Raw genomic sequence first — 14,033 nt, 5'->3', positions numbered from 1 at the left:
GATTGCATCTGTGCAGGGAAAAAAAAAACTCTGAACACAATCACGGACAAAAGTGCTTGATCATGCATACAAAACCAACCGGTTTTTCCTGAACAGATCCTGACTCATTCTTTATCGCTCATATGAAATAAGCTTACGTTTTCAGTTTCATATAAAGCTGTCATTAAATTAAACTTTTATTAAAGGATAACTGTCTTTTCATATATGTTGCTGCTGTGGTGATCATCCATAATCACTAATTGGTGTTCACATACCACTTGTTTAATAAGATTCCGTCCATAGCAACTGCTCCTCACAAGACTTCTTTCTGACTATCTTCTCAAGATGGCCGCCGATGCCCTTACCCTGAGACCTCCCTCCCTAACTACCCAGAATTCATTCGGCTCATCTCAGGAACGCGCAGCCTCACCCCAACCAATCGGCTTTCTCTAGACTTAAACACGCCCTCTTCCTCCTGAGTAGTTGATTGTGAATATTCAAATTGCAAATTCGGGAATATCGGCACTATCCCAGTCCGACGGGAGCGCGCACGCAGCGTCCGGGACTGCCCACTACTACGTCCTACGTCTTCTGTATATAGGAGATGGGGGACAGACACCTAGCAATGCTGTTTTAGCCGCACCACTGAAATGCCTGGGGGAGGAAAGAACATGCTGCAATTACTAGGCAATTCAATACCTATACAAAAGTATTAACTAGGGAACTAAGGTAAACTTAGTCAGACCAATCCAATTACATAAAATAAAAAAAATGACAGTTATCCTTTAACGTACCTGTTTCAAAGTTCACCACTGAGGTCGCTGACAGTGTGATTATGTAAGGCCTATGAATGTTTGTGCTTTTACTTCCCAGTAAATTTTGGGTAATGTTTCCAATTGATTTGAGGATTCTGGACAGAATTAGTTTGCCTGCATATGCTTCTATATACGTCCTGGCACAGCTGGTGTCAAATTAATGCTGGCTACATCTGCACGCTGATTCAGGCGCTCTCTCCCCAAGGAGAGATAGTACTCCCCAAATCCTGACTTAGGCCTCTCACCCAGTTAAGCCAGTACTCTCTGCTCTGCATTGATGAGGGGTGATTACCTTGAAACAGCTGTCTGCAGATGAGTTGCTGGCTTATTTGATATCTTAGTCATGTCTCAAGGCTTATTTAAAGGGTAGAACATTGACTGATAGCTGCCTTACATCTGGCGGCATTAAAGGCAGAGCTTGCTAAGAGCTCCTTTGCATCCCTTTCTTCCAAGCACTGGGACTACATGAAAAGCTGATGCAGAAGTTTTCCTTGGTTGGATGTGTATTCAGCACACCAGTGCTAAACATCATGACCCAAGAAGAATGTCTGTCCAAATTAACATTTCTGTGATTTGTTTCTCACCCTTCAAATGTCTTTGTTGGAACTTGCAGACGCCACTGATACAAACAGTGTGAAAGGAGCTGTAGTAGAAGTTGAAAAACATCTGAACGGGTCTGGGTTAAATTTGCTAATAAACAATGCTGGAGTGATGCCACGTGTAAACCTGGACAAGGTTGATGCTGATGAGATGATCGATACCTTCAGAACAAATGTGGTTGGACCCATGCAAGTAACCCAGGTACTAGTCGAAGCTAAATTTCCCTTTGTTTAGTTTTGGAAATGCTGACTAAGGAATTATTCACACACTGTAAAATTCATTTCACTGTTTCTGTAGCATGCACATTCAGGGGGATAGGGTAGTTGTGAAGTATTTTTCTTGCAGTATTTCTATTTTTATGAATATTCTGCTTAGATACCATATTTTGGGGACTGCATAATGTTCCAATTTAAGATGCAAACAAAATAATTTATTAAAGGGATTCGGTCACCTCGTTTTAGCCTATAGAGACACAGACATGCACGGCTAGATCGCCGCTAGCATGTCTGCAATATACCGTTCCCATAGCGCTGTGTCCTTTTATTGTGTTTAAAAAAAGATTTTATAGATATGTAAATGAGCCTGATAAGGAGCCCAAGGGGCTGTACTAACCTTCTTGGAGCCCAGCCATGCCCCCCTGTGAAGGAGCCCAGCACCACCTGCGTCCTCTGAATCTCCTCCTTGCTCACAGTTAGATCGCCGTAATCTCGCAATGCGTGAGCTCGCGCATGCGCAGTTCCGTCCCTGAGGCTGATGCCAGCACAGGGAAGGAACACTATGCTGGCACTGCGCATGCGTAAGCTCACGGCGATCTAACTGAGAAAGGAGGAGATTCTGAGGACGCAGGCGGTGCCGGGCTCCTTCACAGGGGGCGTGGCTGGGCTCCAAGAAGGTTAGTACAGCCCCTTAGGCTCCTTATCAGGCTCATTTACACATCTATAAAATCTTTTTTTAAACACCATAAAAGGACACAGCGCCATGGGACAAGTATATTGCGGACATGCTAGCGGCGATCTAGCCGTGTATGTCCGCGTCTCTATAGGCTAAAACGAGGTGACAGAATCCCTTTAAAATATTCTCTTGTATCATTCACCACTGTTTCCACTTTCCAGTATTTTATCTACTTTTACTCTTGCACATCGTGTGAATATAAGGCATCATGCATGTGACCTTATTTTTCTTCAGTGTGCTCTACCTTTTTAAAAAGGATATTGCGCTGACCCATACAAGTCAATGGGGCTATTCACAAATCCTTTTCTGTTTTTTCATGGATCCATGTGTCCAGTACAGGAATCTCACCACTCACCACCATTTTACCTATTTTTATTCTTGTGCATTGTGTGAATATAAGGCCTCATGTAGACAAAACTAATAAAACTTGCGTGCAAAACCATCCTGAACAGACCCTGACTCATTCCATATTGCTGGTGTGAAATAAGCCAAATGATTTATTAGTTTCACAGCAAGCTGTTATCAAATGAAGCTTTTATTAATGTATACCTATTGGTTTCAAAGTAGTGACTACTGAGGCCGCTGCAAAATACACCATATTACAACTCTGTACAACCTCTGACAAGCGAACAGAGTTCTTGAGCAGGGAGGCCTCCTTCACACGTCAGTGTTTTGGTCAGTGATATCCATCAGTGAGTGTGAGCCAAAACCAGGAATGAAGCCTCCACAGACACAAGGTATAAGCCACGGGTCCGTATGTGAGTAATCTGCTCTCCAGCAGCCGGCTGCTGATTTATAGCGGTCTTTCAGCTATGTAATTGTATTTCTCTTAAAGGACACAAATCAATGGTTGAACAGTGAAGTAGACTGCCATATGAAAACTCCCAGATGTGTTTCAGTGTTATCTCAACACTTTCCCAATATAGAATATAAATTTCATATGGCAGTCTACTTCATTGTTCAACCATTGATTTGTCTCCATAAAGAGAAATCCAAGGACGCTGCAGCGCTTTACATAGCTGAAAGATAGAGACGGCTACAACTAGAAGCCGGCTGCTGGAGATCGGGATACTCATGGACAGACATGTGGCTTATTTGAACGTACCAGCATTGGTGCGGCCTCATCTGGAATATGCAGTTCAGTTCTGGGCACCAGTACATAGAAAGGATGCCCTGCAGCTGGAAAAAGTACAGAGGAGAGCGACTAAACTGATAAGGGGCATGGAGGGCCTAGTTATGAAGAAAGATTAAAAGTATTAAATTGATTTAGTCTTCAGAAGAGACGTCTAAGGTGGAGGGGAGACATGATTAACCTATACGAATATATAAATGGGCCATACAAAAAATACAGTCTAAAAGCGTCGAAACTTCTTAACTGTAAGAACTATGAATCTGTGGAATAGACTTCCTCAGGACGTGGTCACAGCAGGAACAGTGGACAGTTTTAAAAAGGGTTTAGATGAATTCTTGAAAGTAAATGACATTAATGCTTATGAAAATGTGTAGAAATCTGAGTCTCATTTCCTTCTGGGATTCGCGTCCCCACCTATCCCTTGGTTGAACTTGATGGACTTATGTCTTTTTTCAACCGTTTTAACTATGTAGCTATGTAAAAATTACTATTTAAGTCACAGCAGAAACAAAAATGACCCCATAAAACGTAACCTTTGATAGTATTCATAGCTATAATGCACTCTCGTCATCCAGCAAAGGACACCAACCTATCTATGTTTCCAGGATCCCTATTATCTAGGAGGCTCCATCCAAAATACGACTACCCCTAATAAGGGGCCAAGATAAGTGTTCTGTGTATCTATAGGCCTGGGAGCATAGAATACAGTGATGTATAATCATTGAGCCTACCTTCACTATTTATTAGACACCTAGCTGCAGATGCGCTGATATCTCATTAAGGCCCCTGCATCGGACTCGCAGCGTAAGTATGATTGATAATGCTCCGTGCCTCTGATCTTTTTACTACAAATTCATCGTGACAACTTTATCTCACTGTGATTTTGTAGTAAAAAGATCACAGAGAGGCACGCAGCGGATTCCACGCATGGCATCCGCTCGTGTGACAGAGCGCTTACAGTTCTGGAATGTATTGGATAAGACTGGCAGCATTATGTATTTTTTTTTTTTTAGGCCTCTTTCACACAAGCGTTGCGGGAAAATGTGCGGGTGCGTTACGGGAACACCCGTGATTTTTCCGCACGAGTGCAAAACATTGCAATGCGTTTTGCACTCGCGTGAGAAAAATCACGCGTGTTTGGTACCCAAACCCGAACTTCTTCACAGAAGTTCGGGCTTGGAATCGGTGTTCTGTAGATTGTATTATTTTCCCTTATAACATAGTTATAAGGGAAAATAATAGCATTCTGAATACAGAATGCATAGTAAAACATCGCTGGAGGGGTTAAAAAAATAATAATTTTTAACTCACCTTAGTCCACTTGTTCGCGGCCCGGCATCTCCTTCTGGCTTCATCTGATCTCTGTGCAGCAACAGGACCTTTGGTGACGTCATTCCTGTCATCACATGATCCATCACCATGGTAAAAGATCATGTGACGAACCATGTGATGACCGGAGTGACGTCATCAAAGGTCCTGTAACTGTATTTAATGCTCACCACAGGTCCTATTCAACAAAGGAGACAGAAGGAGATGCCGGCTACGCAATCAAGTGGACTAAAGAGAGGTAAATAATTTTTTTATTTTTTTTTAACCACTCCAGCCCTATTTTACTATGCATTCTGTATTCAGAATGCTATTATTTTCCCTTATAACCATGTTATAAGGGAAAATAATAATGATTGGGTCTACATCCCGATCGTCTCCTAGCAACCGTGCGTGAAAATCGCACCGCATCCGCACTTGCTTGCAGATGCTTGCGATTTTCACGCAACCCCATTCACTTCTATGGGGCCTGCATTGCGTGAAAAACGCTGAATATAGAGTATGCTGCGATTTTCACGCAACGCATAAGTGATGCGTGAAAATCACCGCTCATCTGAACAGCCCCATAGAAATGAATGGGTCGGTTCACCTCACGCATCGCATCCGCGCGGAATACTCGCCCGTGTGAAAGGGGCCTTACTGGGGTTCATTTTTATGAATACTATTAAAGATTATGTTTTATAGGTTAATTTTTGTTTCTGCTGTGACGCCACTAATTCATTACCTCTGGTTGACATCCTGACTTTACTGACAGTTGACTGGTCAGCTCTGTGATTTCTATGACTGTTGAAGACTAGCCGTGCTCTATGAATATTTATTTATTGAATAACTGGGCCATCAAATACATAAACCTTGTTGGCATCACTATATAAATCTACATATGTGGCATTAAACATAAAAATATGCCTATGGATGGACATTAATTTTAAAAACTATATAAACTCAGTGGACTACATTTTTTATGTTTATTTCTATTCATTTTTAACTATTTTTTTACATATATTTTTCTAATTTTTTCTATTTTACTGCAAGGGCCCAACGATAATTATTAAAGTGAGGTATTAAATGTAATAACTATATAATTTATCCCTTTATCATCTAATCTATCAGTAATTCTGAACTAATGTTTTAATAAATACAATATATTAATATAACACGTTTCAGGTGTGTGAGTGCCAGCTTTATTCTTTATACACTATTCTATTGCAATACCTGACCTTTCGGTCGGCCAATAATCTTTCCATTATTGCAATAACAGTGAGCCGCTATCCAGTGTCTGTTAATCTCAATTCCCAGATCCGCAATAAATCAGAATCCCAAGATAACCTTGGCAGACGGTGTTAATTCTCTTGCACAAACATTTCATTTTCTGGTCAAATAAGTGGGATAATACCTTGTACACATATTTCAGACTTGTCTTTGTTCAGTCTATCAGATGACAATGGAAAAGGTCTCCCACAAACATTCCAGATAAATCTTCAATTTATGCATAGGTAAGGATGGTTTAATCAGACACAATGAATTCCAAATGATCAGACTTTCCATATTCACACTTTTATAAGTTAAAATGTTGGATCCGCGCTGGTATGACATTACTAAGAGGTAAAGATAGCGCTAAACTTCAAGTCTGCTGTTCCTCTTGTTCTTTATTTCCTTGTTGTAGGAAGCAGCGCTTGTATCTGTCAACCCACGGACAGACTCAGGAGCTCCTTTACCACACCTTTAAAAGGAACACGAATGTGATATTTATATACGAATCAACTAATAAAGTGTTTGTTGTTTGTAATGTAATCATGTGCAAATAAATACCGCCCACATTAGAAAAAACACAGGATGCCCCAGAAAAAGCGGAGCGAGACCTGGGTCAGGTGAGAGATCCTGCTATATGTGAATATTGAGTACACAATCTTGTAAGGCCTCCTGCACACGACCGTATTTTTTCACGGTCCGCAAAACGGGGTTCCGTTGGTCCGTGACCCGTGACCGTTTTTTCGTCCGTGGGTCTTCCTTGATTTTTGGAGGATCCACGGACATGAAAAAAAAAGGTCGTTAATGTGTCCGCCTGGCTGTGCGGAGCCAAACGGATCCGTCCTGAATTACAATGCAAGTCAATGGGGACAGATCCGTTTGACGTTGACACAATATGGTGCATTTTCAAACGGATCCGTCCCGCATTGACTTTCAATGTAAAGTCAGGAGTCCCTATTGAAGCGTCGCCATCACCATGGGAACGCCTCTATGTTAGAATATAATAAATAATACAATAAAGGGAGGGAGGGGGGGGCCAGTGTGCGGGCTCCCCCGGCCCCCCCTCTCTCTATTGTAATATCATTGGTGGCCAGTGTGCAGCCCCCCCGGCCCTCCTCCCTCCCTCTATTGTAATATCATTGGTGGCCAGTGTGCGGCCTCTCCCCCCCCCCCCCCCCTTCGGATCATTGGTGGCAGCAGAGAGTTCTGATCGGAGTCCCAGTTTAATCGCTGGGGCTCTGATCGGTAACCATGGCAACCAGGACGCTACTGCAGGCCTGGTTGCCATGGTTACTTAGCAATATTACAATATTAGAAGCATCATACTTACCTGCTGCGCTTTCTGTGACCGGCCGGGAGCTCCTCCTACTGGTAAGTGACAGGTCTGTACGGCGCATTGCTTAATGATCTGTCACTTATCAGTAGGAGGAGCTCCCGGCCGGACACAGACAGCGCAGCAGGTAAGTATGATGCTTCTAATATTGTAATATTGCTAAGTAACCATGGCAACCAGGCCTGCAGTAGCGTCCTGGTTGCCATGGTTACCGATCTGAGCCCCAGAGCGATTAAACTGGGACTCCGATCGGAATCTCTGCTGCCACCAATGATCGGAAGGGGGGAGAGGGGAGGCCGCACACTGGCCACCAATGATATTAATACAATAGAGGGGGGACCGGGGGGGGGGGGCCTCACACTGGCCACCAATGATAATACAATAAAGGGAGGGAGGGGGGGCCGGGGGAGGCCGCACACTGGCCACCAATGATATTACAATAGAGGGAGGGGGGGCCGGGGGGGGCGCACTGGCCACCAATGAAATTAAAACTGGGGAGGGAGGGGGGTCTGCCCCCTGCTGCCTGGCAGCCCCTGATCTCTTATAGGGAGCTATGATATGCACAATTAACCCCTCAGGTGCAGCACCTGAGGGGTTAATTGTGCGGATCACAGCCCCCTGTAAGAGATCTGGTTCTGCCAGGCAGCAGGGGGCAGTCATGTACACAGTTCGTAGTATATTATAACTAGAAGCGTCCCCATCACTATGGGAACGCCTCTGTGTTAGAATATACTGTCGGATATGAGTTTTCACGAAGTGAAAACTCATCTCTGAAAAAGCTTTTATGCAGACGGATCTTCGGATCCCTCTGTATGAAAGTAACCTACGGCCACGGATCACGGACGCGGATGCCAATCTTGTGTGCATCCGTGTTCTTTCACGGACCCATTGACTTGAATGGGTCCGTGAACCGTTGTCCGTCAAAAAAATAGGACAGGTCATATTTTTTTGACAGACAGGAAACACGGATCATGGATGCGGCTGCAAAACGGTGCATTTTCCGATTTTTCCACGGACCCATTGAAAGTCAATGGGTCAGCGAAAAAAAACGGAAAACGGCACAACGGCCACGGATGCACACAACAGTTGTGTGCATGAGGCCTAAGTAGAATAAAGTGCATTGGAGAATTTTATATAAAAGTCTGTGCTATGTTAAAGGGAGTCTTTCACCTAAACTGACCATTATAGAACACTAACACCATGATCTGCATTATAGTCCCCATATTGGAATGCTACTTACCGTATAGCTGTCCGTCGCTTGTTTTCGTTTAAAAAAAAAATTACACTTTTATTCAATATGTTAATTTTGGTTCTGAAGGTGCCCAGGGGCGGCGTTCAAGCGGCCAGTGCCCAGGCCCCTCGTCGCTTTTCATATAAAACCCCTCCCCTTTCACCCCTCTAATCCGCCCTAGGTTCTTCTGAAATCCAGCGCCAGCGCCGTTCACAAGATTTGCTGCGCCTGCGCACTTCATTCCCCATTAAGGGCAGAGGCACAAGAGCGTTTAATGTACGTGTGCCGGCCAGTACATCTAGCCGGCCTTGTGCCTCTGTGAATGGCGCTGGCTTTCTGAAGAACATAGGGTGGGCCAGAGGGGTTTCATTTGAAAAGCGACAAGGGTCTGGGCACCGGCCGCTTGAATAAGCAACGGACAGCTATACGGTAAGTAGCATTCCAATATGGGGACTATAATGCAGATCATGGTGTTAGTGTTCTATAATGGTCAGTTTAGGTGAAAGACTCCCTTTAATGTTCCTTTTAAAGGTGTGATAAAGGAGCTCCTGAGTCTGTCTGTGGGTTGACAGATACAAGTGCTGCTTCCCACAAAATGGAAATAAAGAACAAGAGGAACAGCAGACTTGAAGTTCAGCATTATTTTTACCTTTTAGTACGGTATGTCATACTAGCGCGGATCCAACATTTTAACTTATAAGATTGTCACAAAGGGAGTCGGACCTAATTCCTAAAAGGATCCTGCTGCTGATTAGGAGTACCATCCCAGGAACACCAATCACTTATATTCACACTTTTGTTTCACTTAAATCCAGGTAGCAGAAATAAAATATGAGAACGTTTATCAAAGCCAAAAACTGGTGCAATCCGATGTGTGTGTGAAAGAACTGTTAGGGCGCTGTTAGGAGTGCAGTTAGGGCGCTGTTAGGCTACTTTCACACCTGCGTTCGGGTGTCCGCTCGTGAGCTCCGTTTGAAGGGTCTCACAAGCGGCCCCGAACGCATCCGCTTGCAGCGTTCGAGTGTCCGCCTGGCCGTGCGGAGGCAAGCGGATCCGTCCAGACTTACAATGTAAGTCAATGGGGACGGATCCGTTTGAAGATGACACCATATGGCTCAATCTTCAAACGGATCCGTCCCCCAGTGACTTTCAATGTAAAGTCTGGACGGATCTGTCTGAAGCTACTTTCAGACTTAGAATTTTTTTCAAACTATAATGCAGACGGATCCGTTATGAACGGATACAAACGTCTGCATTATAGGAGCGGATCCGTCTGAGCAGACATCAGACGGACCCGCTCTGAACGCAAGTGTGAAAGTAGCCTTAGGAGTGCAGTTAGGGCTGCAGGTAGTGCACCATGATTACCGCGAGCTGCCAGGTCTCACCTGAATTTTCTAGGTGAAACAGAGGTAAAGTCCAGTGCCACCTGGCAATTAGCTCTAACTTTGGTATAGTACGGTACCTGCGGCTTGAGCCACACATCTCATAGCACCCATAGATATAGTAACTCGAAACACACAACAGGTAGCCAATTTCTAGTGCATGGCCAAGTCTGCAAGAGTGAAATTCACTGCATGCTCTGGCTTCCCTGCTCTGGTCTCTCCTAAATGATGCCCATATCCCCTAATAGGGGACATATGTTATCCCAGAGGTATGGCTAGCCCCCCCCCCCCCCCCCCCCCCACACACACACTGTAGTTATTTCCTCCTTGTGGCCTCTACAATGTAGTTATGTCTTCCTTTTGGCCCCCTCCCAGTAGTTATGTCTTTCTTGTGCCCCCTTCACAGTAGTTATGTCTTCTTTGTAGCCCTCTCGCAGCAGTAATGCCCACTTTTGGCCACTACTGCCCCCTAAAGCTCCATAAAAAAAAAAAAATGTTTAGTGCTCTCATTAAGAGAAACAAAATAAGAGTATCTCAGGTTTGATACCTTTTAATGGCTAAGGCTACTTTCAATTCCGACACCGGAACTGCCCGCCGGATCCGGAAAAACGTGTGAAAACGGATTACATTTGAATCCTGATCAGGATTTTGATCACAATGAAAAAATGCATTGGAAAAAACGGATCCGCCATTTATGGACTTTAACTTTTTTTTTTCACATTTTTCGGGTTTAACATGCAAAAGCCGGATCCGGTTTGACTGAACACACAGCATCGGATCCGGCGTCAATGTAAGTCAATGGGAAAAAGACCGGATCCGGCGTTCAGTCAAAGGGCCAGATTTATCATTACTCTGACAGCTCACTCCACTTTAACATAGGGCTAAAGTCAGTTTTAGCCAAGTCAGATTTATGATCGTCCCTTTAAGACTGTAATAAATGTGGTTTGACGGTAGCAGTTCATCCGTCAGTAAGCAGCTTTACAAAAGTCGCACATCTTTACGAAAAAGTCGCACGTTTTTATGAAAAAGTCGCATGTTCTATTAAAAAGTCTCATAAGATAAGCATGGTCATCACTGGAGTGAAATTGGGACTTTTTTGCGACTTTTTTGCGACTTTTTTAAATAGTCCCAATAGTAAATCTGTCTAGAGATTCATTTACATAAGAAAACACGCCCACTTTCAGAAAACTGGCGAGCATAGTGCAGAGCAGAAAAAAGTCGCAAATTTGTGCGCAGTTTTAGCGTTTGGGACTTTTTTGGGACTTTTTCACTCCATTATTCTGACCTGAGCTAATGATAAATCTGGCCCAAAGTGTTCAGGATTTTTGGCCGGAGGTAAAAAATACAGCATGCTACGTTTTTCTGAAAAGCCTGATCAGTCAAAAAGACTGAACTGAAGACATCCTGATGCATCCTGAACGGATTACTCTCCATTCAGAATGCATTAGGATAAAACTGATCAGTTCTTTCCCGGATTTGAGCCCCTAGGACCGAACTCGGCGCCTGAAAAGAAAAACACTAGTGTGAAAGTACCCTAAGAAAAATAGAAGTAAGATGTTACACAGTGAGCTTTCGAGACATCACCAGTCCCTTCATCAGGCGTCCTACCCTGATGAAGGGACTGGTGATGTCTCGAAAGCTCGCTATGTAACATCATTGCTTCTATTTTTCTTAGCCATTAAAAGGTATCAAACCTGCAATACTCTTTTGTTTTTCTTAATGAGAGCACTAAACTAGTTTTCTATTGGCTAACACGGTACCAGACTTTCCTTTTTTCTTTAAAAAAAAAACAGAAATGCTCACCTGTTTCCCTGATTGCAAATCTGCCGTTCCCAGCCTAAACAGGAGCACAATGCAGTCACACACACATCGTGCTGCAGGGCTGTGCAGGAGGCTGATTCCTGGGCTTTCACTGCTCTTCCCACAGCCAGCAGCGCAATGTGCACCTGCTGGGGAGCGGCGGAGCTCAGCAGAACAGTGAAGCTGGGAGTGTGTGAGATTGTGACACAGCTCTTATTGCATGAACACTGTTATTTTGCTGTTTGGCCACAAGAGGACCCTGTTTCACCACACAGCTAAACAGACTGCTGTGTTTCATAGGAGGTACAGCTGTGTGTCTAGACTCTGAAGGAAGCTGGCGTCCATCTTAGGCTACTTTCACACTGGCGTTTTGGTTTCCGTTTCTGAGATCCGTTCAGGGCTCTCACAAGCGGTCCAAAACTGATCAGTTTTGCCCTAATGCATTCTGAATGGAAAAGGATCCGCTCAGAATGCATCAGTTTGCCTCCGTTCCGTCTCCATTCCGCTTTGGAGGTGGACACCAAAACCCTGCTTTCAGCGTTTTGGTGTCCGTCTGACGAAACTGAGCCAAACGGATCCGCCCTGGCACACAATGTAAGTCAATGGGGACGGATCCGATTTCTATGACACAATCTGGCACAATAGAAAACGGATCCGTCCCCCATTGACTTTCAATGGAGTTCAAGACGTCTTGGCTATGTTAAAGATAATACTAACGGTTCCATTCTGAAAGCATGCATGCGGTTGTATTATCTGAACTGATCCGTCTGTGCAGATTCATGATGGATCCGCAGCAAACGCGAGTGTGAAAGTAGCCTTAGTTGCAGACTGGAAAAGTGTTCCAAGCGTGGAGTCACCCTTTTGCGACCAGTTCTGCAGCCAAGTGAGGCTGATCATGTCAAGGACCTGGATCTTGTCCAGGAGAAGTACAGCTGCCAGGATAGCTGATGAGAGCTGAACAGCAAAGCAACAGACCCTGCGGATCAGCCTTTGTTTAGTTTGCAGTCACCAGCTGAGGCAGAGCAGACCCGGGTCGGTAAGACAGAGCTTGCACGCACCTCAATATAAGATTGGCGCCTAAATACTAGAGACTGAGATCAAACCTGCCGGTAGTTAGTTAGTGCTGCTGAGTGGCAGGCTACCAAGAATTGTTGCTTGTTTATCACAAAGACTTATCAGTTAATGTTTTGGTTTGCTCCGGAGAACAGAGGGGACTTCACCATAATCTCCAGTTACCCCAGCGTGTTTATTGGGAGTGATCTATATTAGGCACTTGCCACATTACAGTTTGGGAAAAGGGAGGGGGATAGTACTGTATAGTCTGGTAAGATTGTAAGCTGCTGTGTCGCACCGCGGGCTAGCCTGTATCTCTCACACACACACACGATTGTTCCTGTTCTATAGGGTAATAACAGTTATGGCGAGGCAGAGTTAGCTCTGCTAGCAGTAGGTAAATTGCGCAAGTGTTTTCCTGCTACCATCATAGGGCGCCGTGCTGTGCGACACAGGGGTCTCAGCCTCCGGGCTGAGTGTATGTAATCTGATTTTATCTTCACTGCATTTGGGAGTGTGTTTGATATCCCGTGACAGCAAAACAAAGTGTTCTACAAGAGCTGGTGTCAGTCCTTTTCCTTGTTCGTGACTTTGCTGTATCCTGGGGAACCCACCCCGGTACACGGCTGACAAGTGGACGGCTCCCTGCTCCACCATGTAAATCAGTGAACCATCTGCTTCACCATGTAAATCACTGAACTGCTCAGGTACGCCACCAAGCCTCTGCACCTGGGGCACATGTGCCACGGCTGTCCCCCCTCACTACATCCCTGGTTGTCCTGATAGTAAAATCCTGTTAACATGAGATCAGTATTGCTGTACATGTAGAAAAAAATTGTCCTAATGTTTATGTTCACCTCTAGGCTTTTCATCCATTGCTGAAGAAATCTGCAGAAAATAATGCACAGGAGCCTTTAGGCTGCAAGAGGGCAGCTCTGGTGAATGTGTCATCTTTGCTGGGCTCTATTGAAAAAACCTTATTGACCTTTGATGTTGAAAAACAAGTTGTATCCTACCGAATCAGCAAGGTATAGTCAATGGTGCCTTTTTATGTGATTCCAAGTAAAATGTTTGAGTCAAGAGAACACTCCCAGAGATGCTGATTGGCTGAGAGCAACGGCAGGGATTTCTCAACAATGCTCCTACCCAAGGTTCATCTTGTGCGGGATACATGACGTTTACA

The 14,033-nt window shown here is 44.5% G+C and overlaps 1 protein-coding gene across 1 annotated transcript in view; it reads left to right on the top strand.

The window, feature by feature from the left end:
* The window catches only part of LOC120980752 (C-factor-like), a 125,434-nt gene that overhangs the window by 80,757 nt on the left and 30,644 nt on the right, over positions 1–14,033 (top strand). Inside the window, exons 3-4 of the mRNA XM_040410029.1 lie at positions 1,408–1,595; positions 13,714–13,878. Of these exons, the coding sequence (XP_040265963.1) occupies positions 1,408–1,595; positions 13,714–13,878 (353 nt within the window). The remainder of the gene's footprint in view (positions 1–1,407; positions 1,596–13,713; positions 13,879–14,033) is intronic.

Source organism: Bufo bufo, chromosome 10 (assembly GCF_905171765.1).
Source record: "Bufo bufo chromosome 10, aBufBuf1.1, whole genome shotgun sequence".
Taxonomy (NCBI): Eukaryota; Metazoa; Chordata; class Amphibia; order Anura; family Bufonidae; genus Bufo; species Bufo bufo.
Note: the sequence above shows the minus strand (reverse complement) of the source record. Positions and strands in the feature narration are given on the sequence as shown.